Source organism: Tenrec ecaudatus, chromosome 4, assembly GCF_050624435.1.
Source record: "Tenrec ecaudatus isolate mTenEca1 chromosome 4, mTenEca1.hap1, whole genome shotgun sequence".
In the NCBI taxonomy this organism is placed as follows: Eukaryota; Metazoa; Chordata; class Mammalia; order Afrosoricida; family Tenrecidae; genus Tenrec; species Tenrec ecaudatus.
Window position 1 is genome coordinate 202,309,286 of NC_134533.1, and position 25,290 is coordinate 202,334,575.

The 25,290-nt window shown below is 49.7% G+C and overlaps 4 protein-coding genes across 7 annotated transcripts in view; 1 reads left to right on the forward strand and 3 right to left on the reverse strand.

Annotated features, from left to right (window-relative positions):
• Positions 1–10,297, reverse strand: part of RHOA (ras homolog family member A) — a 51,690-nt gene extending 41,393 nt beyond the window's left edge. The window contains exons 1-2 of one of the 3 annotated variants that reach the window (XM_075547366.1): positions 10,115–10,296; positions 5,155–5,232 (exon numbers count right to left, since the gene is read on the reverse strand). The gene's annotated coding sequence lies outside the window, so the exon portion shown is untranslated. Of the gene's footprint in view, positions 1–5,154; positions 5,233–9,331; positions 9,645–10,114 lie in introns of those variants that run through there. The other 2 variants (XM_075547367.1, XM_075547368.1) reach the window with 2 other exon arrangements.
• A 149-nt stretch (positions 10,298–10,446) lies between these two features.
• On the forward strand, positions 10,447–13,859 carry TCTA (T cell leukemia translocation altered). Its single transcript, XM_075547370.1, has 3 exons — positions 10,447–10,935; positions 11,322–11,376; positions 12,476–13,859. Exons 1-3 carry the CDS (start codon positions 10,713–10,715, stop codon positions 12,516–12,518), a joined length of 321 nt encoding a protein of 106 aa, XP_075403485.1. The 5' UTR covers positions 10,447–10,712; the 3' UTR covers positions 12,519–13,859.
• A 221-nt stretch (positions 13,860–14,080) lies between these two features.
• On the reverse strand, positions 14,081–19,229 carry AMT (aminomethyltransferase). The gene is made up of 9 exons (XM_075547371.1): positions 19,014–19,229; positions 18,731–18,898; positions 18,100–18,180; positions 17,210–17,341; positions 16,719–16,797; positions 16,311–16,456; positions 16,048–16,228; positions 15,527–15,682; positions 14,081–15,442 (listed from the first exon to the last, which is right to left on the reverse strand). The coding sequence occupies exons 1-9, from the start codon at positions 19,101–19,103 to the stop codon at positions 15,264–15,266; spliced, it is 1,212 nt and encodes a 403-aa protein (XP_075403486.1). The 5' UTR covers positions 19,104–19,229; the 3' UTR covers positions 14,081–15,263.
• Positions 19,230–19,414: 185 nt separating this feature from the next.
• Positions 19,415–24,627, reverse strand: NICN1 (nicolin 1, tubulin polyglutamylase complex subunit). Of its 2 annotated transcripts, XM_075547365.1 has the most exons (6): positions 24,253–24,607; positions 22,349–22,525; positions 22,039–22,152; positions 21,669–21,740; positions 20,824–20,928; positions 19,533–20,746 (listed from the first exon to the last, which is right to left on the reverse strand). In XM_075547365.1, exons 1-6 carry the CDS (start codon positions 24,382–24,384, stop codon positions 20,705–20,707), a joined length of 642 nt encoding a protein of 213 aa, XP_075403480.1. In that variant the 5' UTR covers positions 24,385–24,607; the 3' UTR covers positions 19,533–20,704. The 2 variants fall into 2 exon arrangements, with proteins under 2 accessions (XP_075403479.1, XP_075403480.1); XM_075547364.1 differs by having other exon boundaries at positions 19,415–20,928; positions 24,253–24,627.
• Positions 24,628–25,290: the final 663 nt, after the last annotated feature.

A 25,290-nucleotide genomic window follows, 5' to 3' on the forward strand; every position in this document is an offset into this window, starting at 1 on the left:
CTTAAAAAAGGTGAGGGGGAAGAAACATAATCACCATAACATACGCATGTAGACACCACACCTCTGAAAGGACACACAGGAAACCAAGAAGGGCAAAGACTTGTAACACACAAGCTCCTCTTCCAGTGTAGGAGATGCACGCTTTACCTACTCTGCTTCCGCACCTGAAGAGAAATGCTACTGTGAGAGAAGGAGGCCTGACACTGGATCTAAGAGATTTCATTTTAAATTGTAAACCTTGCTGAACGATTTTATCTCTCCCACATGCATATTTACTGATAAAATGTTAAGCATGTTTACTTAAACAAAAATCACAAATCAAGAGAGATCATTGTAAAACTGCTGAAGGAAATGTTCTATATCTCAACTGGCTAGTGATTACATGGGTATAGACATTTATCAAAACTCACCAAACTGGTATTTATAATAGGGCAATTTTACTGTGTTGAGTTATACCCCCATATGGGCAATTTCTTTAAACACCTTCCAAGATGACTCCAATATATAGCTCAGTTTGGTAACCACTGTTATAAAGCACCAGGAACCTAGTCATGAAGCCTCATTCCCTTCCCCCATGAATTAGTTCTCTGGGCACTACCCAAATACAAACAGCTCTTCCAAATTAAATGCCACATGTATGATTATTAAGTACTATAAACGGTACACTGAATTATGCAAGGTGAAGGTGACATGTCTGGCATCAGGATTAAGTGCAGCGCTGAGAGAACCTCTGCACAGCACTCTATTCAAGCCCCTTTTACGGAGGAAGAAAATGAGCGACAATTGGGCCATGCTTGTCCAGGACACCAGCGAGTTAGCTCACAGTGGGCACCTGTCTCAGTCCTCCTGTGCCCACGTTTTATTAACTTCCTTCTCTGAATTTAGACAAGCTTTCCACAAAACAGTCTCAACAACAATTAAAAAAGACAGATCCTTTTAAATTACCATAAAAGTTAACGAGATTTTACCCAGGAAAGATCTCCACAAAAACGATGTACATGGTTATTTCCAACAAAGCTTCCAAATCATGTTCTAAAATTATCTCCTGACAAAAGGGCAGTTGTAACACTGCTTGAAGATTAAATACCCATTTTAACTTAAGTCTACTTCCTTAAGCTGTCAAAGCCTAAGCTGCAAACAGAGTTAGGTAAGAAGTATCCCAAAGTAATGGCAGAACATTTGCTCTCTGATCCACAGAAGCAGCAAGAGAGAACTACTCGTCATCTGCATCAGACTTGCTTACATACAAACCACCACCAGGAGAACCCAGGGAATATAACAATGTGTGCATAACGAAAGCAGAATTTTCAATCATAGACTTAAAAAGGATTTTTCCCCTTCAAATACTGGGATTGTATTCCTGTATTTTAAAGCAACTTGGAGTTTTAACATTTAATGTCAATGTTCTTTTGTTGTTCTCCCTTGTGGGGACTGCACTGGTGGGCATGAGTCAACTGGCCCAAAATCTTTTTCCTGTCAGTTTCAGAAACTACAGGTTGAGATGCCAGATTTCCTAAAATTAGAACACTTTGTGAACTACATACATTCTGAATCATAACAATAAGCCAGAAAGAGACACACAAAGTATGCAGAGCAGGTACATGATGGAAATCAAAGTTTCTGAGTCCTGACACCCAGAGCTGGCCTGGGCAACAAACAGGCTGCTTCAGAATCCTCTGGTTATAAAAGGTGGCAGTGGCAGCTAACAGGGGAAGGGACATATCCCCTGTGATCCATCTGCCTTTCCCACCCACTTGTTGCAGTCTCACCTCTGCTGTGACTTACCAGCAATATTAAGTCCTACAGCTGCTACACAGAAACAAATCGCAAAAACATGAAAGCAAACATGACTTTTCTCCTATTCGATCAGGGCAACAGCCAAGAATATTGTATATTAACTTTATACTGGTTATCAATCAACTCCTCTATCCGTCTCCAGGTGGGTCTGCCCACATGCAGATATGTCCACATATGAGTACCCGGAATGAAGACTGTTACCCCAAGCTACACCAAGCGTCAAGACAAAATTTCATTTATTTTTAATTAGAAATATATTTCAAAATATATAATTACATATTGCTTTGTGATTAATTGCTATGCTTTTATTCTGTTCAATTTGTAACAATGAAAATACATCCTGCATATCATATATTTACATGGCGATAACAGTAGCAAAATAACAGTTATGAAGTAGCAATGGAAATAATTTTATGGTGAGGGTCACCACAACATGGAGAACTGTATTAAAGGGTCCCAGCTTTAGGAAGGTTGAGACCACTGTCTTAGAGAAAAACTGTACTTGAGCAGGGAGAAAACAAATGAGTACTAAGCATTGCACACATTAATTCACTTAAAATTGCTACAAAATAGGTGTTATCTCCCTTTTAGAGATGTAGGTCCTAGGGTTCAGACAAATAAAACAACCTACTTAATGCAATATATCTCTCTTTAAGGGCAGAACTGCCTTTGTAGTTATAGGGCCATTGGCATGATGATAATCTCTTTTTTTTAATGCAGTGATGTAGAAATAAGTGAGCACACATTCTGCCCTCTACCAGAGACCCAGTTTTCTGATTGAGAACATATACTCCAAGGTACTTGGAGTTATTTCAAGTTTCCTGTATCAGCAACACTGATACCAGGGTACCACTGGCCTGGCTCAGTTGTCCCTTACAGCCAGCAGCTACGTAAGGCTGATGTCTGGGACCTACTCAGGACCTTTAGAGGATATGCATGTCTCCACCATCAGCACCCATTTAGAGTATAAGTGGGGTCCAGAAAGTTCATTGGAAAAGTGAGATTTCTACATTTTTTAAGCCCCCTCACATATTCTGAATCCTACCACTTCTCACCAATCCCATTGTTAACCTTACTTGTCTAGGTCACTACCATCTACGTCCATTTTTGCCTCTCTACAATCTAAGCTCCATTCATAAAACCAAACTCACTGCCATGATCCCATGCTCGGTGACCTTATCGGAGAGGGCTGACCTACCTGCCCCTTGTGGAGGAGAAAACCCCCTCTTTCTCCCGTGGAGTGGCTGGTGGTTTTGAACTGCTGACCACTATGGTCAACTGGGTTCCTTTGTCTAATCTTCACAGAGCAGTCAGACCACATTATTCCCATTATAAAAACTCTTCAATGGTTTCCAATACTTTGTATAAACTAATTTCCAACTGGCCACCTCAACATTTCTTCCACTCTCCCCATGTTCTCTTAGCATCAGCCATTCAAGCCTTTTTGCTGTTCCCTAGAAAAAGGCAGGCTTACTCTCCCCTCAGGTCTTTGCACTTGTCTTCTCTATACTTGTGGAACTCTCCGTCATCCTTTTTTGCTTAACCCAACTCACAGAGACCCTATATGGGATTTCCAGGGCTACAAATCTTCATGGGATCAGAAGAGTCTTCTTTCTGCTGAGGAGTAGCTAAAGTTTGAACTGCTGACCTGCGGTTAGCAGTCCAACACCTATCTCAGGGATTTTTCTTGCTTTGATCCAGGTCAATGACTTTTTGTCACCTTCAGACAGTGTTAAAGGAGCACCTACCTCACTGAAGTAGGTAAACTGTCCGTACCCCCACCTCTTTTGTAGATGTTATTCTTCTTAATAGTAGTTATCATCCATTAAGTTGTACTACACCAAAAAATCCCTGTTTACTTTGTCAATAATCAGTCTCCCCACCAGAACGAAAGCTCCATGAGGGCAGGTGTTGCCTTTGTTTTCTTCAGAGGTGGCCAGGAGCCCACTCATCAAGTTAATTCTAACAGTACCTGGTACATGGAAGCTATTTGGCAACCATTTGTTGAATGAGTGGATCCTGACTGAGCCATAAGCTAGCTTGGTCATCCAACTTGACAAAGCCAATGAAACCCAAGGTGCCTTTACTGCAAGGCAGTCATTCTCATCAAAAGAGAAGATGCACTGCCAGGTCAGTCTGCATGTCCACTGACAGTTGCTTCAGGTCAAAGAACCAGGAAAGGTAACCAAAGTGAGACTAGCATGTTTACTGTGGTATCAATTAAATGAAGAAACTTTAATCACCCGTTATTTCTAATGTAAAGAAGTTGAACAGCACCTGGACGGGCTGCCACGCACTCTGTTAACAATACTTATTTCCAAGTCTGTGTCACTGCTGACTACTCTAATAAGAGGAAGAATGGTCCTCTGATCTTCATTCTCTAGTCAGCTCATTTGCTATCTCCACAGTACAAGAGACTGGATAGTGCAAACAGTCAAGGGCTCAGCTACCAATCAAAACATTGACAGTTCACACACCCATCCTGAGGCTCCTCAGAATAAAGAATTCTGAGAGGTCAGCCTGAAACCCCTATGAAAGCTTACTCTGCAGCCTATGGGGCCACTGTGAGTCAGCATCTACTTGTCAGAAACTTTTTTAAAAATACACAATAAAAAAGTTAATTGATTGCATGGATGTTCAAGCCACTTGCCCTAAAAAGTGTAAACATAAAAATGATAAACAGAAGGAATAAGTTGGTTTTCTAGCAGAAGACAAGTACTTTGTTACTAGGAAAGTCTAGCTGCTTAAAGATTAACAACGAGAGGTTCTGAGACACACCTCCATTAAAAGAAGGGAAGAGAAGTCAGAGGAATGTCTTCGGGAGCTGTAGAAACAGGCCATCAAATTCTGGAGGAAGACAAGACCTCGGTGGTATGCCCTCCCATTCACCGAGACCCCCTTTTAGCAGAAAAGCATAGTGACACACAGCATAAAGGAGATCAGTCTTCCCGTCAGTGCCCTACTAAAAATCCATTTAGTAAAGGTGGCCTTCAAAAAGTCTGTGAAAAAACTATCTTAAAAAAACAACTGTATCTTACTTCCATTTTTCCCAACATTCTGAAGTCCTTTTTTGAGTCCAAAAGGTAAGCATTTCATGTACAGTAACAATGAAGGGCAGGTAAATCAGAGCACTAAAAGGGATCACAATGAAAGCGAAGGCTGACACACTGCAAAACACACAACAAATGTCAGGCATCAGTCTGTGTGGAAGTTAGCAAACAGGAACCCAACTGGCTGGGAAGCGTTCATCAAAAATGAAGCATTTTCATTAAAATGTACGCACATTTCTGTAAAACAGACATTAATAAGACTCTTCCATCGGGAAAAAGAAATGGACAGAAGCATCTATTTACATACCTCACAAATGTGCTGCAAGATGTGCAGTCTGTGTGGCAGAAGTTCTACAAAGTACCTTGAACTTCTCAGATGAAGGCACTATAAAATATTTTAAAAAAACATCATGAGTTATGCCTATCTGCTTTACATGGAAAAATTAAGCACAGGGTGTAAATCGGGCTTGCCAAAGTTCCCTGAAGTAATTCACAGTCCCCAGGAAAGGGAAAATACGTATCAATGTTCTCACTGACGTGTCATAGTTTACTGATATAAAATTCACTATCGGGAAAAAAAAAAAGAGGACCTGATGCAAGGGGCTTAAGTGGAGAGCAAATGCTCTGAGAATGATTGGGGGCAGGGAATGTATGGATGTGCTTTATACAATTGATGTATGTATATGTATAGATTGTGATAAGAGTTGTATGAGTCCCTAATAAAATGTAAAAAAAGAAGAGAGGAGAAAAAATGATTAGGGCAAAGACTGTGCAGATGTGCTTTATACAACTGATGTATGTATATGTATGAACTGTGATAAGAATTGTATGAGCCCCAATAAATTGTTAAAAAAAAATTCACTATCATACACTTCCAGAGTTAAGTCACTTTTAAAAAGAATTGTATACACATCATCACAATCAGTTCTCGAGAACCCTGTTGCCTCGCGCTTCCATTGTTTGCTCCCTGGTCCCCACTCCCCCTCACCCTATCCCCAACAGACACTTGCATCAGTTTTTGTCTCTCTGTATCCACTCCCATGTTTCGTAAACTGGGAAGCGTAACAGAAGCCAGAAAAGAATAGAATAAATGAAAATGAAGAGGAAGAAAGAAAAGACCACCAGCAAATTAAAATAAGCTATAGGGAAAATTTTTTATCAGGGAACAAACCTAGCCTTGACCACTTCTAACACAAAATATACAAAATCAATTGGTTGCAATATTTAAATCACTGAATTGTATTGTGCACAAAGTATATGTCAATTAGATGGCTGAAAAAAATGTACACAATCAACCTTATTTTCTGAGTATTATAAATTCATGTGCCTCTTTGGAGCAAAACTCAAAAAAGGCTGATGAATTTTACGTAAATGAATTTCCCTTAACATTTTATTATGAAAATGTCCAAACACACAGTAAGGTTAGAAGACTTACAAGGAGTATCTGTAACCCTAAGGCAGCCTGGTGGCGCTGATGTGTGTCAGACAGGTAACCCAAGGACAGTACTTCAACCACTAGGCACTCCAAGGGAGAAAGATAAAGCTGTCTGCTTCCATGAGGATTTACTGCTTCAGACGCCCAACACAGACAGGTCTGCAATGAGCAGAGATCAACTCTTATTGCAGTAGTTGTGTGTGTGTGTGTTGATTACACATTGAGCTGCTAACTGCAAGGCCAGCAATTTGAAACCACCAGGCGCTCCATGATGCGATTTTACTCCCATAAGGAGTTAGTCTTGGAAACTGAGGCAGTTCAACCCTGTCCTATAGGATCATGAGGAGCTGGCATCAGCTCGATGGCAGTGATTCTGATATCCTACTATCTAAATGCTACCATGAACACTGTTTTTATCTGTGATGAAAATATATATAATATTCACCAATTGAGCAATTTCTAAATGAATTGGGTGCTATCGATACATTCTATATGTTGTGTAACCATTATCACTATGCTTTTCAAAATTACACTACCACCCCATGAATTTTAAGTTTATTTTATAGTTAATTTACATTTTAATATAATAATCAGAGAAATGACAGGCTGAAAGGTAATTGTCAGAAAATCAATGACTATAAAAACAGGCAGGTTAAAGTCATTCGATGAAGAAATTCTACTTATTAGGAAATCCTTCTGATATTTTTTTATCAGAAAGTGTTAAGAGTACTGCTTAAAACTATAATGTATTTAACATTTACTCTTATTCACAGCAAGTGATTCCAATTTTATTGGTTTAGTATCAGATCAAGTCATTTTTTGCTAAGAAATGATTTCCTATCTCAGAACAAACCCAAAGGACTTCCCGTGATCCGTCCTATAAAAGCCATGCATGATCTAGTCCCCGCCCACCTTTCCAATACCTTCTTCCCTCTTTTCCCTTCAGCCATCCATTTCATTAGCTGCCTTATGGTCTTCACCTGAATATTAAGATACTGTGATAAATATATGCAAACCCATATTTTACGGCCCCCAAACAAAACAAAAACCCAAGCTCCATTTGGTAGAAACTGTACAGCCAGCCCTCACATTTTGATAACTGGCTCTAAAAATGTGTCCAGAATTTGGAGGAAGGTGAGCAGCTTCAGCATCTATCAGATTTTCAGTCACATGATCACCGTAATTACCAGTATATGAGACCATCACTTAATGCTACAACACCAGAGATTAAAATGACTCACTTTGAAGTAAAACACTTGAAACAGGGATTTTACAGTAATTACTGACTTTAAACTGTCTTTTAAATTTTATTAATTTCAAAAATACTTACTAGTGAGCATGTCTCCAAAGAGCAGAAAATGGTAAGATGTACATTTAACACTAATATGCTTAAAATTTAGTTACAGTGCAAGCAAAACTGAGTTCTACTGACTAGACTTAAGAGATAAATGAAGTAGAAGGAAGGTTAGAATCATCAGAGAGTTTATAAAACAATTATTTGGCCATTTAAAAATTTTCTGATAAAAAATAAAATTTCCAGGTTATATATCGCTTGTCATTATGAATTAGACATAACCTTCAACTCAGGGTCCTATCTACAGAAGCTCATCAAACCCAAGTTAAGCTTCTCAGAAGTTGAATTAATGGAGTTAACATAAATTTCAGCTCTAGGGCAATTAATACAGCCCACAGTAGCACCCTAGGCTCCTCCTGTCACTGCTTGGACCCCACCCCATGGACAAGACAGGCCAAGATCTACCTTTCTTCTTTTTTTTTTTTTTTCTTGATCTACCTGCTTTCACTGCCTAGTAACTTACACTGCCACATGACCAGGGCAAACTTTTTAAGAGCTAACTGCCTTAAGAAGGAATGAGGACCACGAAAACACAACAAAACCACCACCACCACGCACACAGTCATACTGGCTGTTTAATTGATGGAAGCAGTCTCTCCACAACTCACCCCAGATCAGTACTCAAAAAGGTCTATCCACCCACCCACTAACATCCAGTCAATTAGGACTCACAGCAACCTATCAGAGCAGGGGCAAGGTGCCCCAGTAGAATTTACAAGGCTGTAATCTTTATCCAAGCAGACTGCCACATCTTCTCCCTCAGAGCTGAGAATTCAAATGTCCTGTGCTTTAATCACTGAGCCACCCAAGCTCCTTTCAAAGGCCTACAGTAACCAGAAAGCACTTCAGTCTGAACTTCGTTGGATTTGGAGTATGGTATGTTCTCCACCTGGAAAAAGTTGGTCCATCCAGAAAACCCAAGTATTAGTCAGGATTAGACCATCCACTGACCGGTACAGTCATTATGTTTCATTATTAGACCGCTGCAGGACCACCCAGATATAGAGAACAGATCTCTTTGGGGAACAGAGGCTCTATCAGTCTAGGGCTAAAACCTGATTCAAAGCATGTTCCATGTTGTATTTTTTTTTTTTTACAATCCCCAACAGCTACCAGGGGTCTATCAAAAGTAGATGGAACTACCAAAATGTAAAAATAGAGCCCCAGAAGTCACTCTTTATCATTAAGAATGAATCTTGTATTTTCAATCCAAATGTCCCTTGTGCCACATGCTAAAAACTGTCCCCACTAACTTAGTTCCGTCTAAGGTGACAATCATGTACATGACACATTTGGGTGGCAAAAGTATTCTTTACACAAATTTTTTCATTAAATACTTTTATAGGAGGCTCTCACATCTCCCATCACAATCCATACATTCATCCTTTGTCAAGCACATTTGTACATATGCTGCCATCACATTTTCAAAGCATTTTCTTTTGACGTGAGCCCTTGATATCAGCTCATTTCCCCCTCTCCTCCCTCATGAACTCCTGATGAGTTATAGAGTACTATTTTATCTTACATCGCCTACACAAAAAATTTTAAAGAAATGTTTTCAAACAAAAGGTATTTTCCCCATCATTTTTGCCCAAGATTATATGATGAAAACACTTGATCCTCTCAAAAAAAAAAACCTTTTAATTTCAAAAGGGTGTCTTAAAGGCAAAAACCACAAGAGTAATTTTTACTTACCTTCTTCTCTAACCGTGGGGAATTTTTCTAAACTACCAGTGTTTGACCGAATAATGACGACTACTGACTGTAATTGTGGTTCCACTCAGCAACGAAGGGCAAACCAAGAGATGGACTAAGTAAAGCTGCAAACTAGTTTTCATGTGAGAAGCGCTCTCTCCAACTGCAAAATGTCCTTTTCCTTTCTTTCCCACAGTACTGATAGCTCAGACCCCTAAGTTTACAACACAGCCGCTTGCTTACACAATCTCCAAGGATACTGCACTTAGGAGGACAGAAATGGACCTCGGAGCCTAACTGGACCTCACAACTGCTTTACAACCAGTGTTAAAAAGCAAAATGGAGTTGCCGAGAGAACTTTCCCATTTCAACTCCGCCAGCCCCGCGCGCTTCACAGCGGCCGGCAGACCTGCGCGGTCCCGGGCCGGACCCGGGGCCCCCGCCCTGCCCGGCGAGGCCCTCGCGGATTCGGGCGGGGAGCCGGCGCGGCGGAAAGGAAGCGCCGGGGAGGGGCGGCGGCGGCCCGCCGGGCGGGGGAAGGGGCGCGGGCGGCGGCGGGGCGCGCTTCCGGGGCCTGCGCGGGCGGGGCCACCGCCTGGGGGCGCGGGGCCGGGGCCGAGGGCCGGAAGCCGGGGCCGAGGGTCAGGGACCGGACGCCGGTTCAGGGACACTGGCCGGGAGCAGCAGGTGGGGCGCGGCCGCGGGGGGCGGCCGGCGGCCGGAAGGGTGCCGAGCGGGCGGACCGGGGGCGCCACGGCGCCACGAGAGAACCCTGCGGCTCACCTCTGGCGGCGACTCCGAGACCGGCCTCTCTGCGCCGACGACGCCGCTCCGCGAGTCGCGAGCCTGGAGACGCTGGCGGGTCGCTGAAGAGGCGGCGGCGGACGACCGAGAGAACCAAGGGAAGACGGCGGGCGGGGAGCTCGAGCGAGCGAGCGAGGGCGGGCGGCGGCGGGAGGGCGGGGAGCGACGTGCGCGCTCCCGAGCTCCCCACGGGCTCGAGCCGGCACCAGCCGCGGCCCCGCGCACGCGCGCCCTAACAACTCAGCACGATTGCTCGGGGGCGCGTCCACGCCCTAAAAGTAAGGCGCTTAACCAATCATCGCCTCCGCGCGGGGGATCACGGGAGTTCTGGGGCTATAAAAGAACCTGGTTGCTATTTTATACCCTTCGAGTCACTCATCCTTTAAGCAAGCAGGGTGGGGCTAGATGCGCTTGCGCAGCTTTGATGCTCCTCCCCAAACTGCCAACTCTTCGCGCAAGAGTTAGGCCTTCTCAGCCTGAGTCAACGCGTGCGCATTAACCGGCCTGGCCCCGGAAGACCAGGCGCCTGCGCCGTGGGAACTACAGTGACAGTCCCCGAGGTGGGCGCGGGCCAGTCATGGCGGAACCTTGGTTGGGACAATCCCTGCAGGCTTTGCCTGCTACTGTGCTGGGAGGACTGGGCGCCCTGGGCAGCGAGTTCCTGCGGGACTGGGAGGCGCAGGACATGCGCGTGACTCTCTTCAAGCTGCTGCTGCTGTGGTTGGTGTTAAGTCTTCTGGGCATCCAGCTGGCATGGGGGTTCTACGGGAGCACAGTGACCGGGCTGTATCACCGCCCAGGTGAGGTTCCCCATCAACCTCCGCAGGCAGCCCACGCCCCCCCCCCCCGCCACTGACTTTACCATTTGGCTCCCCAGGGCCTCCCTAGGCTACCATTGGTCCCGTCCCCCCTCCCCCCGTCTCATCAGATTTTAATATTAAACCCACAGTTTAATGCTACCCCACCATTTCAGGCTACAACCCCCACCAGTCCCCTCATCACATTGTAGCCTTTCCAAAATCCCCACCAGAGAGTATCACTAATCCCTTAGAACCCCCACCGAACTCTCCACCAAATACCACTGGTCCCGAACCTAACCTAGGCTGATGTATCCTATCCTTTCCCCCACACCCACACCCACGCCTCCCCAGCCCGCTGCAGCTCTGGCTCTGTTCCTGCCCCCCAGGTCTGGGCGGCCAGAACGGATCCACACCTGATGGCTCCACGCACTTTCCCTCCCGGTGAGTATATCTGCCCCCATCGCACCCCAATGCTTAGCAAGCTGAGCAGCCTCCTGTGCTGACGGTGGGAGGAGGGGATCTTCCATGTTAGTGGCCAAGAGCTTAGACATCAAATTGGAGTGACTGATATCTCAACAGCTTCTCTCAGCACACTGTCCAGCAGCTTCTGAGGTGTTGAGAGGACACTGCCATCATTTTACAAATAAGGGAACCATTTAGAGACATGAAGTGGCAGGCTGGCCCGATTGCTCTCCCAACAGAAGCCCCGCAGCTGGGAAGGCAGGAATCTATAGCCTCATCACTTAGCCTCCTGATAGGTGAAACATGACTCACAGGTAGTCATTCAGTAGCCTTTGAGTTGAAACCAAAGTTTGTCTTAGTCCCGTAGGGCTACCCTAACAAAATGGGTAAAGAAAAGAAAAAAAAACAGTGAAAATAATTTTTTCACTGTTCTGGAAGCTAAAAAATCCAAATCCACAAAATGGATCTGTTCTCTCGCTGAAACAGTGTCACAAAGTAGAGGAGTGGCCCCTATCCATGGCTGTAGCTTAGAAATTTGCTAACTGAAGGAGGAATGACGTGGGGGACCTGCGGGGCTCTTACCCTAAAGTCCAAGGAATATGGAAGGACTCCAGAAGGCAGGCCCAGATCTCCTTTGCCTCTATAGTCGCCTGTGTCAGTCACAGCAAGTAGATGAAACGGTCTAAGACTGAGGGCAAAAGACTAGTTAGGAAACCTGCCGCTGCCAGGTTTCTGTCTTAGCCAATTGGGGAGAGGATGATAGGACCCAGGAAGAAGAATGGATTTGCAGGTGGGCTGGGGGTGTGGTGGCAGTGAGCCCAGTATGGGCTGTGGAGGATCTGGACTCTGCCGAGATCTAGATGTAATATGAGCTTATTAAAATAATATACATTTTAAAAAATAATAAAAAATAATATACATTATATAATATGGTATATGTTTTATACATATATGTATATGATGAGCTTACTGAGCCCAGCCCAGCTCCCAAGCAGGGGCCAGGATGAGCTAACCCCAGCCCATTGAATAATCTCTAAACTGTTCTGCCCATTGAATAATCTCTCTCCATCATTTTCAGGGAAACGGCAGCAAACGAACCTCTCAAAACGCACCGAGAATAAGAGAAGGCAACAAGGGAGTCACCTGGGTCTGCTGGTTCCCACTCTGGGTTCTGTAGTTGCCCAGGTCCCGGGGCTAACTTCAGGGGGCTTGGGGAGTAGGGAGTACCTCAGTGCTTAAGAGGCTGGGCCTCTGCTGCCTCAGCCCTGCTGCCAGCAGCTCCAGCCACTGGATCAGTGAATTTTGCCTCTCACCTGATCAGGGTGCCTTAAGGGGAGGAAGTGTGCTCTTCCTGTATCAGGGTTGGAGTTCAGGAAAAGCCTCTGGACTGGGGAGGTCAACAGTCTGTTTTCTGCCCTGGCTTTCTGCTGTCCCCCTTCCCATCCCATGTCGGACCCCGCAGAGGTTTGTCCCTGAGAGGATGCCTGAGGCTCACCGGACTAGGATTTATAAGGGAAGTCTGTTCTCTAAGCACTGAATTCTCTGCATTCCTTTGGGTGTGCCTCCTTGACAGGGAGCCAGGGAATCCTGGCCTGGGTCAGGTCTTATACTGCGAGATGGCTTCCCACCCCGATTGCTGAAGTGCCCATGTCTGGTCCATACTCTGCCCCCTCAGTGGGATATCCTGTGAGGTGACTTAGCTAGCTGCTAGGGTATCAGGCCTCACAGCAGGGAGTAGCTGACATCATCTAGTCATGGAAGCCCAACCACCACCTTCCCAACCCATCTAGAGCCCTTCAGACATGAACCCAGCCAGGGAAATCATTTGCTGAGGAGCTTACGCTTACAGCTCTGTCTTTCTGAGGGAAAGCGGGGTACCTGAAAGGCCCAAGTCTCCCAGCTGAGCTCCTGGGTTGGCCTCCCACCCCCACTGCTGAAGTGTCCGTGGGGTCTCAAGTCTTTACCCCACCCCTCCAGAGGGAGGTGCTAGGCAGTTAGTGCAGAGAAGCCCCGTCATGCCCTTCAGCCTCCTCAATTCCCACCTTGACCTGGGACAACCGGAACCGCAGCTCCCCAGCACCAACACCATCTAAAGGCAGAAGAACCACAGCCTTCCTGGGAGGCAGGCCGAGGGAGTTTCCAAAGGCATGTGTCGCAAAACATCACTGGTCCCTGTACCTGCCTCCCTCCCTCCCTGATGACACCTCTGCCTGCCTCTGCTGGGCCACCTGAGACGTCAGGGTCCAGCTGCCTGCACCACCTGGTAAAGGCCCCATTGCCTGTGCCTAGGCCATCCTTCCGGCAGAGGGGCATTGGAAGGGAGACTGCACTGCGCACATTTCTCCCTCCGGAGATGTCGTCCAGTTGGCAGATGGATGGAACTATTGGGCCTGCCCACCACCCTCACACAGAATCAGGGCCTGACAGTGCCACTGAGATGGCTTATTAAACATGGAAGCAGATCAGTGTGTGGTTATTCAGATAGGGCGAGGCCGTGCATGTACAGACTACTGGAGAGAGAACACCCAGAGCCAGCTCCCTAAAAGAGTGATGGTGGGGGTGCCCAACAGAAGTGACATCCTTGCTTTGGTTCTAACAGCCCTGGTTCCTGTCAACCTGCCACAGAGGCCAAGCACCCCCAGGACCCTGTGGACAAATCACAATGACACCAACAAGTGTGGCAAATCAGGAAGGAAGCTCATTTAATTTCTTCCAGGAGTTGGTATAGTAGGCCTCAGGGGCAAAGGTCAGCCGGGGGAAGGCAAGTCTGAGAGGAAACCCAGCCCCATCATACAGCAGCCCTGGGGCTCAGGACAGCTGGTGAGCTCGCCATGATTCATCTGCAACCGGGTGGCCTGCTGAGGCAAATCGGGAGTGAGAAACTTGAGTCCATGGTCAGGGTCAGCCCTCAGTGAGTCAGGAAGCATTCTTCCCCAGGGAGAGGCCACAGTGTACATTTACAGAGAAAAGCAAATGGAAAGGTGTCAGGTACCAGTCCCCACAATCGAACAGGTCCAAGGGTGGGCTATTGCGTAATGGAGAGGTAAAATTAAAGAGACAACAGACTAGATCAAGCATGCACGCGCTCATCTCCGGGACAGCCAAGATCTCAGCAGCCAGGTCTGCACTAATCCATCTCCAGTCACCATTTAGGGTGCATGCAAGCCAATTACAGGTAACCACATATGTAACAGGAATAGGCAAGACGGGTACACTGTGACAAGATGGGCAGACCTAGATTCAAGATGGCAGCCTAACCTTGGACCTCCTTGAGTTGGCTTGACCTTGTCTTTGGCTCTCCAGGAGAGCAATCCACTATCCTTATCAGCAGGGAGTGGGCCCCACCTAGGGTGGGGCAGACTATAAGGTCAATGTTCTAGATGGCTGATAACCTGTAAGCAGCTGATCTCCAAGTGTAAGACACTGACCATATGTTAGCAAAGCAGTATCTTATGTTTGGCATATAATATGGGAAGACAACCTGGGGAATAATCTGCCTGTATCCCACAGGAAGGGGTGGCCTTCCTGTGTACTAGCCCTTGGTAATGTGAGCCACAAACACTGACAGGCTGGCCAGGTAAGCTTCTCCTCCACAGCCAGGGGCTGGCGGAGCGGGAGGGAGAGCTGGTGCCTCTCAAAGCCTCCCATCAGGCACCATGGGCTAAAACACAATCTTGAGCCAACGAGTGTGTGGTTCAAAAAAGGGGTCCGGGAGCCAGAGGGGCATAGAAGGTAGGGCCTTCCTCAACCAGATAACCAGAGCCAGCCTCTCCAGATCCTGCCGCCTCAGCTTCCTAACTCACCACTTGGAGACTGTCCTCTAGGGCCTAGCTGTGGGAGGGGAGGCCCCCCCAGTCCTGAGCCTCTCACTTGAGGGTATAGTAGCTCGTAGGAAGGAAGGGCATCTTGCTGATCACAGCCATCTGTTGCTTCCGTCGCACTTCCACCAGCACAGAGGTCCCCGGGCGACTATACTGGCTGGACACGTAACCCATTGCCACATTCTTCTTCAGGCTGGGCGAGGGACAGCCACTGGTTACAGTACCTGTCCAGGCAGAGACCACATGTCACCCCAGCACCCCAACCCCTCGGGGGGAGTTTCAAGGCCAAAGTTCTGGGGCCTACCTACCGATTATAGTCCCCTCCGTGCTCAGAATGGGGCTGTGTGCCCGCATTGGGGGGCCCTCACACATCAACCCCACACGCCTCCGTTGCACCTTGCCCTTCAGCTGGGGGACAATAACCTTGGCTCCAGGGAAGTCCATGGCAGCTCTGCGACGCTTCCCTGTAACATGATACCACAGGCCTAAGTCACACTACACTCAAGATCCCTGGCCACAGGAGGTCCTAGCTACAAGGACCCCAAGTGGCAGTCATCCAGCATCATGGCCGCTTCACCCAGTCCACCCTTCCCCTGCAGTGCAGTCAGCCACCCACCTCCTGACCGTGGCTCAGAAGCCAGTGCTACCTTGGCCTGCCAAGGGTCCTCGGCTTCAAACAGGCAACAGGTCCTTCAAGGAATGGAGGCTGGGGGGTGGTGGTGGTGTGGGGGTTGGGGGGCCAAGTCACTTGCTCCAAGTTACACAACCAGGCCCCACGAAGGGCCATCCCAGCCATCAGGACCCCAACCTGAGTGCCACCCTTGCTCACCCAATGTCCAGCTGAGGCTGCCCTCCACAGGGGTGGTACGCTCATCGATGTCACTGCCATACAGGCAGAGGCCTGCTTCCAGACGCAGGCTGTCCCTCGCTGCCAGCCCTGCCAGCTTCACCTCCGGATTGTCCAGAAGAGCCTTTGCCAGGTGGACTGCCTCCGCCGCTGGTACTGAGATCTGCACAGGATACCATAGAGGAGGTGGGCAGCTGCCCCAAAGGCCTGTGCCTGCAAAGGCTCATACCCACTGCTTGACAAACCTCCACACCGTCTTCGCCTGTGTAGCCACAGCGAGTAACGCGGCAACCGGGCACGCCAAACACCTCCATCACAGCACTGCTCATGAAGGGCAGCTTCCGCAGGTCTTCTGACACGCCAGCCTGCAGCACTTGGGCTGCAGTGGGACCTAGGTCCAGGGAACAGGTAACCATGGGTCTAAGCCCCAGAGCCTCTCAAAGCCTGGCCGTAACTAAGGGAGCAGAACAAGCCCTGAGGTACTCAACCCTTTTCTGCAGGTGGAAGAAGACACCCTCCCCCAACCCTGAGAGCCTGGTGGTTTTAGAATTATGGTTCACAATATTGCCCAGTCCACACCCCACCCCTATCCCAAGCAGTTGGTGCAGGCAGATAATGGGAGGTCAGTTCCAAGCCCAGGCCAGCCCTCTCACCTTGCAGGGCCAGCAGGGCATTATCCACTACTTCCAAACCCACATCATTGCCCATATTCTGAAGCTCCCTGACCTTGGCCTGAAAGAAGAGAAACACAACTTCCTGTGCACCTTCCATGAAGCAGGCCCTGCTGAGCTAGACAACAAGACTCTTAAGTTGATTCCTACCTTATATATAGATGATGCCGTTGACCCTCAAAGCTCGTGGGTAATTTCCCCAAAGTCACATAGCCACAAAGTGGTGGGGCTGACTCCAGCCCAAGCCCGGCAGCTCTCCCATGAGGTTCTAGACTCCCATCCACACCAGAATCCATTTCACCTGCCACCTCGCAGCCACCAAACCCTGGTCTATTACAGGGAGGGCCTGCTTGGAGTCTCCCACTCAAAGGGCCATTTCCTGAGCCCTCTGTCCATGCTAGGCTTGTCCTGGACACCAAGGCTGCCACTCTGAACAAGGAAGACACAGTGCCCAAGGCACAGAAGGGCTATACCTGCATGAGGGCCAAGTCCTTGTCCCGGCAGCCAGCATTGGACACTACGTACAGGTGTCCCTCAGAGGTGTTGGTCACAATCAAGTCATCCACGATGCCTCCAGCCTCGTTAGTGAATAGTGACAGTGTCCCCTGCACCAAAGGAGAGCATCTTTACCTTCCTTCCGGTCCAGGCGGCCAAGGCCACAGGTGTGCCCCCACGCACACACCTCTGGATCCAAAGAGCCACTACAAATTCACACACCCTCACACATGGGGTTGAGGTGTTGCAAGGTACAACATTGGGCCCCAGGGTCCTTGAGCCTCACCTCGTGCACTAAAGCTTTCACCCCCAACCTCCCCTGAGAGGACTTGCCCCTCTCACTTGGAAGATACCCCGCTCAGACTTGGGACTGCTCGATCCCTGCCCCTCCTCCAGGAAAGATGCATCCAAGTCATTCTTGACATTCTCACACACTCCCTGAGTGCTCTACACCAGTGTCTGGACTTAGAGGGCTGGCCTCAGCCTCCCAACGCATGAAGAGTCTGAAATTCAGGGCCCCCACAAATCTCTTTTAAAAGGCAGGTTCCAGGGCAGAGCCTGACTTGATAATCTTAACAAGTTCTTAAGTGATGCTGACCCTGATGGTTCAGGGGACACATTTTGAGGAGGAGGGAGGGGTCAGAGGGCATGAACAGTCATCGGACATAAACTTGGGGCTTGGGTCTGTGGCCTGATGGAGCAAGGCTGGGGCAGGTCCCTCCCTGCTGGGTGTCTGGACATGACTCCACATCCCCAAGCCCCTGAGCCTTCATAGCTGTGTTGGATCTGTCTCTGCGCCGAAGCCCACAGCAGGAGCTCAGCCCAGGGCTGAGAACACCTGTGCAGAAATAAGAGACGAGGGGCCCACCTGGTTTGGCCTTAGCTCAGCAATGTCTCCAACCACCAGACTCTCCATCAGCTTCACCCGGTCACAACCAAGTATCCTGGTCTGAGGAAGAAATCAAAAGCCTCAAGCCCCAGCCCCAGCCCCAGCCCCAGCCCCAGCCCCAGCCCCAGCCCCAGCCCCAGCCCCAGCCCCAGCCCCAGCCCCAGCCCCAGCCCCAGCCCCAGCCAGAAACGTCAATGGCAATGGTGCAGCCCAGCTGAAAAGCCCAACTGGGTTCTGCAGGTGGCTGAGGCCTCCCCTCCCGATTTCCCTACATCCTCTAGCACAAGGTAGCCCTCTCTAGGGGGGTGAGGGGGAGAAGGGAAGGAGATCGGGAGTTAACAAGGAACTGAGCGCTCTCCTGAAGTCCTTCTCCAGCAAGCTGATGAGGGTGAGGGACCTAGCCTGGAATCCCCCCCACAGAAGTGGGCTGGACAGCTAACAAGGGGCTGATCCGAACCCCCTCCCCCCACGGGGGCCTCAGTCAGTTTCAGGGCATTGAAGACACCCACTCCTCTGGGAGATCCGCCTTTCGGATCCAGCGCCCTGGAAGCAAAGCCGAGGGCGGCGGGCTGGCCGGCCAGCGGCGGGGCAGTGCGCTCCCTGCTCCCACCTGCAGCATGTGAGACACGTCAAAGAGCGAGCAGTGCCGGCGCGTGTGCAGGTGCGAGTTAATGTGGCTGTCCCGGTACTGCACAGGCAGGTTCCAGCCGGCGAACTCCACCATCTTCCCGCCGTGGGCCAGGTGCAGGTCGTAGAGAGGAGTCCTGCGGTGCGCGTCCTGCAGGCGGCCGGACTCAGTGCTGCCCGAACCCCCAGGCCCCAGCCGCCTCCCTCCACCCCATCCCACCCCATCCCCGGAGGCCAGCACCCGGCCCCAGCACCCTCTGGCCCACCTGTGCGCAACTGAACGACCGGCCCAGGGTCCGGGGAGGTGCCTGCAGGATGGAGCCTAGCCAGGCCATCAAGCTCCCTGCTCGCCACATTGTCGCCCACAACCAGTGCGGCCAGAGGCCACCACTCTGCTGGGCACGCTGGGAGATGTAGTCCGGCCCCTGCCTAGACAGGTTTTTCCCAACCAAGCCCGGGACTCAGAGGAAGGGGCAGGCAGCCCCCAGGGCAGCCCAGGCTTTAGAGCGGAATGCCGAGACGCCAAACTGCAGGAAGATACAGCCCCAGGCTCTTCCAGCAGGCAGTTCCGGGCGGTCCCCTCCCCAGACACAGCTGGGGGCTAGACCTCCCCCTGCAGATTGTCCGGCCTCCCAGGGGACAAAGTTCGTGGAGCCCGGGGCTGAAAGGTCTGAATCACAATGAAGTCCCTAGGATGGGGAAGGTCAAAGGGCGGGGGCAGAATGACAGACAGGCAAGCGCCATGGTAACCTGGCTCCATTCTCTTGAGGGGCAGATGGCAGGCAGCTGGCAATGTCTCAGTCACACACACCACACGTCTTTATTGATCCGGCCGCACATCAGGCCCTGTACTGATTGCTGGAGACACAGCGGTGAATAAAGCACCCAGGGGTCCTCCCCGCTGGCTCACACACGTGCAGTGGGTGTGGGAGGGTCCCTGCTCCCTGCACCCAGGACTTGGGCCATCCCCTTCTCAGTAACACCACAGTGGCGCTGCTCAGGAGTGTGCAGGCCAGGACACCGCCTCCAAGAACCCTGCTGGACAAGAGCAGAGGGCAGCCACCAAACAAGGGCCTAGAAACTTCCCCCAGAAAGGCAGTGAGCCTCCCATGCAGTTGAGGGTCTGGGGGCTCACACACCAGCAGTGCTGCTGCAGAGCAGCCCCTCTTCAGGGAAAGCCAAGCTGAAAGCAGCAGCCGGCTGCTCCTGCTGTGTAGCAGGACCTTGGAAGACCGCATCCTCAGAAGCAGAGCTGAGGGTGTGATTCAGGCAATGTCAGTTGGCTGGCAAGTCCCAGGTCTTGCGTTCAGGCCCATCCTTGCTAGAAGCTCCTGCTCCACTTCAATGGTCAGACCCACTTGGGCACAAATCCAGGGGCCAGCCCAGGAACTGAAGGACACAGATTGCACAAATCCCCACTTCTGTGTCCTGGGCAAGTAGCAAAAAATGTCTAGAGAGAGTGAGTGAGTGAGTGAGTGAGTGAGTGACTGAGTGACTGAGTGACTGAGTGAGTGAGTGACATAAAAGGAAAGAAGGCCAGTAGGGGGCCAGAAGAAAGACTGGGTGCTCTTTTCTCTCCCTCAAGCTTCCAGTCAGCAAGAGTATGTAGCAGCAGAGCCTTCCTGGGCTAAAAGAGGGAGCAGGCAGAAGACAGGTGTACGTGTTGGTGGGAAGGGTGGAGGACACACGGGAGGGGATTCTTACTAGGCAGAACTGAAATGTTTTTAGGGTAAGAGGAGGATTGGGCTACATCCAGGCAAGTACAGAGCGCAGCCCTGTGTGGAGTTCGTGCTGAAGCAACACAGTGAGCCCTGAGAATCTGGAATGGAGAAAGTGTCCCAGACAAGATGGGGTTTCAGGTGGTGCTTGGAAGGCATGGAGACTTTACTTCAGGCTCTGGTGGTTCAAACCAGGTCTGCGTGAGCCCAGAAAGAGCCAAGTCTTGGGTAGCCCTGGCTCAGGTGTAGGAGAGCAAGTTCAAGTCATAACAGCCATCCACCTGCAACACAAAAAGCCATCAGGTCTGACCCACTCAGGGCAACAAGGCAAGCCAAGCAGAGGGAAGTGATCACTCACGTCAAAGCGGCCGATCCGTGGGGAGGTGTGACTGGCCCGGATCATCTCCGTCAGCGCCCACATCTGCTGCACCTCAGAGGATACCCTGCCGGGGTCTGGGAGACCCTATTCCAGAAGGAAGGATCAGTGGCTATGTATCTCTCCCCATTTGTGCCCTCAGGACCCCAGAGCTGCGTTTTGGGGTTCCCAAGCTGAGACCAGCAGCATTCTCAGACGACTTAATAAGACATGAAGTTAAGGCCTGGTACGTAGTAGGCAGCCCAACTCCAAAGCTAGCAAAATCTCCAATCCCACGGTCTACAGCAGTGGTTCTCAACCTTCCTCAGGCCGCAACCCTTTCATACAGTTCCTCATGTGATGGTGACCCCAACATAAAATTATTTTCATTCTCCTTCGTCACTGTCATTTTGCTACTGTTATGAATCATCATGTAACTATCTGATATGCAGGATGTGTTTTCATTGTGATACATTTAATATAATTAAAGCATCATGATTCATCACAAAAACAATGTCATTATATATTGTGAAATATTTATTTCTAATGACAAATAAATGAAATTTTGTCTTGAAACAGGTGGGCATGTGGGTGGACCTGCCTGGAGATGGATAGAGGAATGGTGTCTCCGTTCTTAAGGCCACTGGAATAGGTGTTTTCCAATGGTCTTGGGCAACCCCTGTGAAAGGGTCTTTTGACCCCCAAAAGGGTCTCAAACCACAAATTGAGAACAAGTACCCAATGGGAAGAGGATAAGAGCCAAGCTGAGGGTCTTAAAGGGGCCCACCTAGATCTGTACTGGGCACTAGAGCCATGGACAAAGGGTTCCTACCCAGGGGGAGGCTTACCTCGAGGAGGGGGGTGGGTTGCTCACAGGGCGCTGGGTGGGAGAGCCACTTGGGGAAGACCATGGAGGGGCTCTGAAAGCAAAAGCAGAAGCACTAAGGGATGGTCCTGGGGCAAGACTTCAAGAGTTCAGGGGAGCACAGTTGGGTCTCTGGAGCCTCAGACACTGGGAAGATTCTGTTCAGGGGCCCACAGAAACTCAAGGCTGCAGAAATATCTCCCCAGTAGTTGCAGGCTCCTGGCCTGGGCATGGCGGTCATGTCAAAGGTCAGGGGATATGGAGAAATGGCCTCCCAACTCATCATGATCTCTAGCATCCTTTCCGGACCTTAACTGGGAGTCTCTTGGGGAAAGGACCAGCCAGTCACCTACCTTTGGTCCCTGCTGGTAGATCTGCAGCTCCTCCACTGCAAAAGACAGCCACAGCGGTGACGGCTGCCGCAAAATCAGACGCAACTCCAACACTCTGGCCATGTCACACAGCATCTGATACACACACACAAGGGCCCAGCGAGGACCCAGCTCACTCAGCAGTGAATCCAGATGCTACCTCCCACCCCAACCCCCGAGGCCTTTTAGAAGGAAGGAAAGGAAGTCCCTCCAAGGTACTCACACAACCACAGCCCAGGCCCCCTGTAAGCCCTCCACTGAGTTTCCCTGGCCATGTGAAGGCCCAGCTGACCTGGTGCTGGAACAGCGATACATACTCCTGGGCCCCCTCCTCGCTGTGTGGGTCAGGCATAAGGCAGTAGTTCCTCAGGCAGGTCACCCACTTGGCAGGTGTGTGCACCGAGGTGTGCTGGCGCACACGGATGCTCAGAAAAGCTGTGTAGTAATTCTTAAATGTGATCTCCTGCAACTAAAGCACACATAACCCACCATGGCAAATCAGACTCAGACCCAGGCCTGAAAGGTTCAAAAACAACATATTCCCCTAGCCTTAAGAATGTACTGTATTAAACTAACAATTTCAATAAGCATCTGCTCGGTCCCGGTGCTAGTTACATAATCGGGTGCCAACTTGAGACTATTAAGAACGAAGGGGTGGAGTTCAGCCAGTCAAAAAGGTCGCTGCTTGATGACCTCATTTGGAGGCACTAAGGAGATATAGTTCACTGGAGGCAGGACAGACACTCTCCTGGCAAGACATTCCTGCTGACAAAGCCACAAGGAGCAATGCTGATGGCAGCCAGCGCTTTGGAGCTGGAAGAGCCACATGAAGACCCATGCCAGCACTAAGATGCTTCCACCGCCACCGGTTCCACAAGACCTTCCCCCTACCAGGCTGTGATCTTCCTGCACTCAATATCATTGCATGTGTTGCGTGAGTCTGAAAAGGAATTTATAGATTGGTATTGGATATATGGGCTAATAATGGGCTTATGAATTTGATCTGGACTGGGCTGGGATGTTTTCTCAATATTCAATTGCTCTTGTATTTAAAGCTATTTCTTAAACACATATGAGTATCTCTTGATTTGCTTCTCTAGTCAACCCAGACTAACACAGGCCCAAATTTGGTTTGCTTTTCTAGAAGAGCTCACGGGCTACCCAAACCAACCACCACTACAGATTTCATCATGTGACCAAGATGCCACCAGACCTCAGAGTTCTGCCTTGGAAGGAGGCAGAAAATACAGATAAGAGTTGAGGAAGGAAGACTTCATCTGGAGAGCCAGGAGAGGTAACCCAAACCATAAAAACTCACCTTGAGGTTAGCAGTTCAAGGCTTACCTGACAGTACCAACATAGCACATACGAAAGAGTGGCAGAGTGAGAGGCTCCACCACACACAGGAATAAGGATGGATTCAGCCTGGCCACCTGGCAGTGGTTCTCATCACTGCATACTCCCCTATCACCCATGAGAAAAAAAGGCTCCACCCCAGACCTTCTGGACCAGGATCTCTAGGGTTGGGTCCTTTCATGAAGCTTGAAAACTAATTGCAAGAAACAGCTCAGGGAGAACCACAAAATTTAGCCCAACTGCGGGGGGAGGGGGGGGGCGCGAAGCCTGAGAGGCAGTAGGGCAAAGGCACTGGACTGGCTTGGAATGCTGGGTGATGAGAAGGTGGATGTTGTCCTCCATGGTGAGGTCATACAGGGCCCAGTCAGTCAGCCAGTTGGTGTGATAATGCACTGGAAACTGGAATCACTGGGAGGATTTGGTGGAGGGAAGAATTGAACCTGATCCCTTGCAAGCACAGAGGAAGGAGAAGTAGATTTGCAGGTAATTCATTGTCTAATCCTCAGCCAAGACCATGGACAAAATAATTCCTCACCTCTATTTGGTTCACACCTGTATCCCCCCCCCACCCCCGCACCTAGACTACTATGTGGCATTTCTGTGCCAGCGCTGCCCTGGGCACGGGTGAAAAACGTTGAAGAGTACATGACAACGGGCTGTATTCTAATAAGTTATGTGTTAACTGAAGGAATACATTAAGTAATGGTTAACTGACTCACCAAGGCAAGCGACCCCACAGAGGCTTCCAGTAAAGAATGAAAGGTGCCTGGCAGGCCTGAGTTCCCAGGTCTGCCCCGCCTCCCAGGTCGGGTTGCACCCACCCCCACTGGATTTGCTCACCTCGAAGGGCGCGGTGTTAGGGAAGGTGACATCGATGACCTGCACACCAGGCCGCCCTTGGGCGTTCCGCACATCGCCAACCTGCAAAGCCACAGTGCCTTTCATGTGGCAGGGCACTGCCACGCGGGACATGGCGCTAGCGGCGGCCACCCAGCACAGCTACCACTCGCAGCCTCTGAACACCGGCCTTCCCCAGCGACGCCCCCCAACTGAGTCCCAAGAACTACAACTCCCGGGAGGCATCGCGCCCCGGCCAGCCAATCAACGATACTCATGATGGACCGCGGAAGTGCCTGCGGAAATTGTTCTTCAGCCAATCACCGCCCGAGTCTTCGAGGGAGGTGGGCGGGCCCATCTTAGCAACGGCCGAGCTTTGGAACCGCGCCCTTCCGTTGGTGAAGCGATTGTCCTCACTCTAGACTTGCTGAGCAGTGTCTGACTGGCAGTAATTACAAAATTAAACATTAGCTGCTATTTTTTAAAAGGGGAAAGGATTTAAATAGATCCTTCACAAAATAAATAGCCAATAAGCGCATATAAAATGCTTAACATTATTATGCATCGGGGAAATAGAAATTAGAGCACCTATAATTTAATCAATCCCTGCTGCACATCACTAAAGGTGACGAAACGAGTTTGCGCTCATAGTAAGCCGCGCGTAGCGGTTCGAATCCACGCAATGGTACCGGGGAAGAAAAGGCCTGAGATGACCAGCGGCAGCTAACGGAAGAAAAGGTCGCACAGCAGTTCCGTTCCGTATCGCTTGGGGTCAGCAGTCGTGGGAGGGACAGCACAGCAGCCAGTGCGGAAATTGAGTTCCGGGAACTGCCATTCACTGGTCATTTCATTTCCAACCACTTTGGAAACAGACTTCATCCTTTCTTTCAGAGCTAAATCTTCACCAGGAAGAGGAAAAAGGGGGGGGTGGAAGCTAAGTGCAGACCTTGTGGTGGTGGTAAATTCCACGTTGGACATCAGCCATTCTAAACCACCAGCTGCTTCTCAGGAGGAAGATGAGGCTTTCTGCTCCCATAGAGA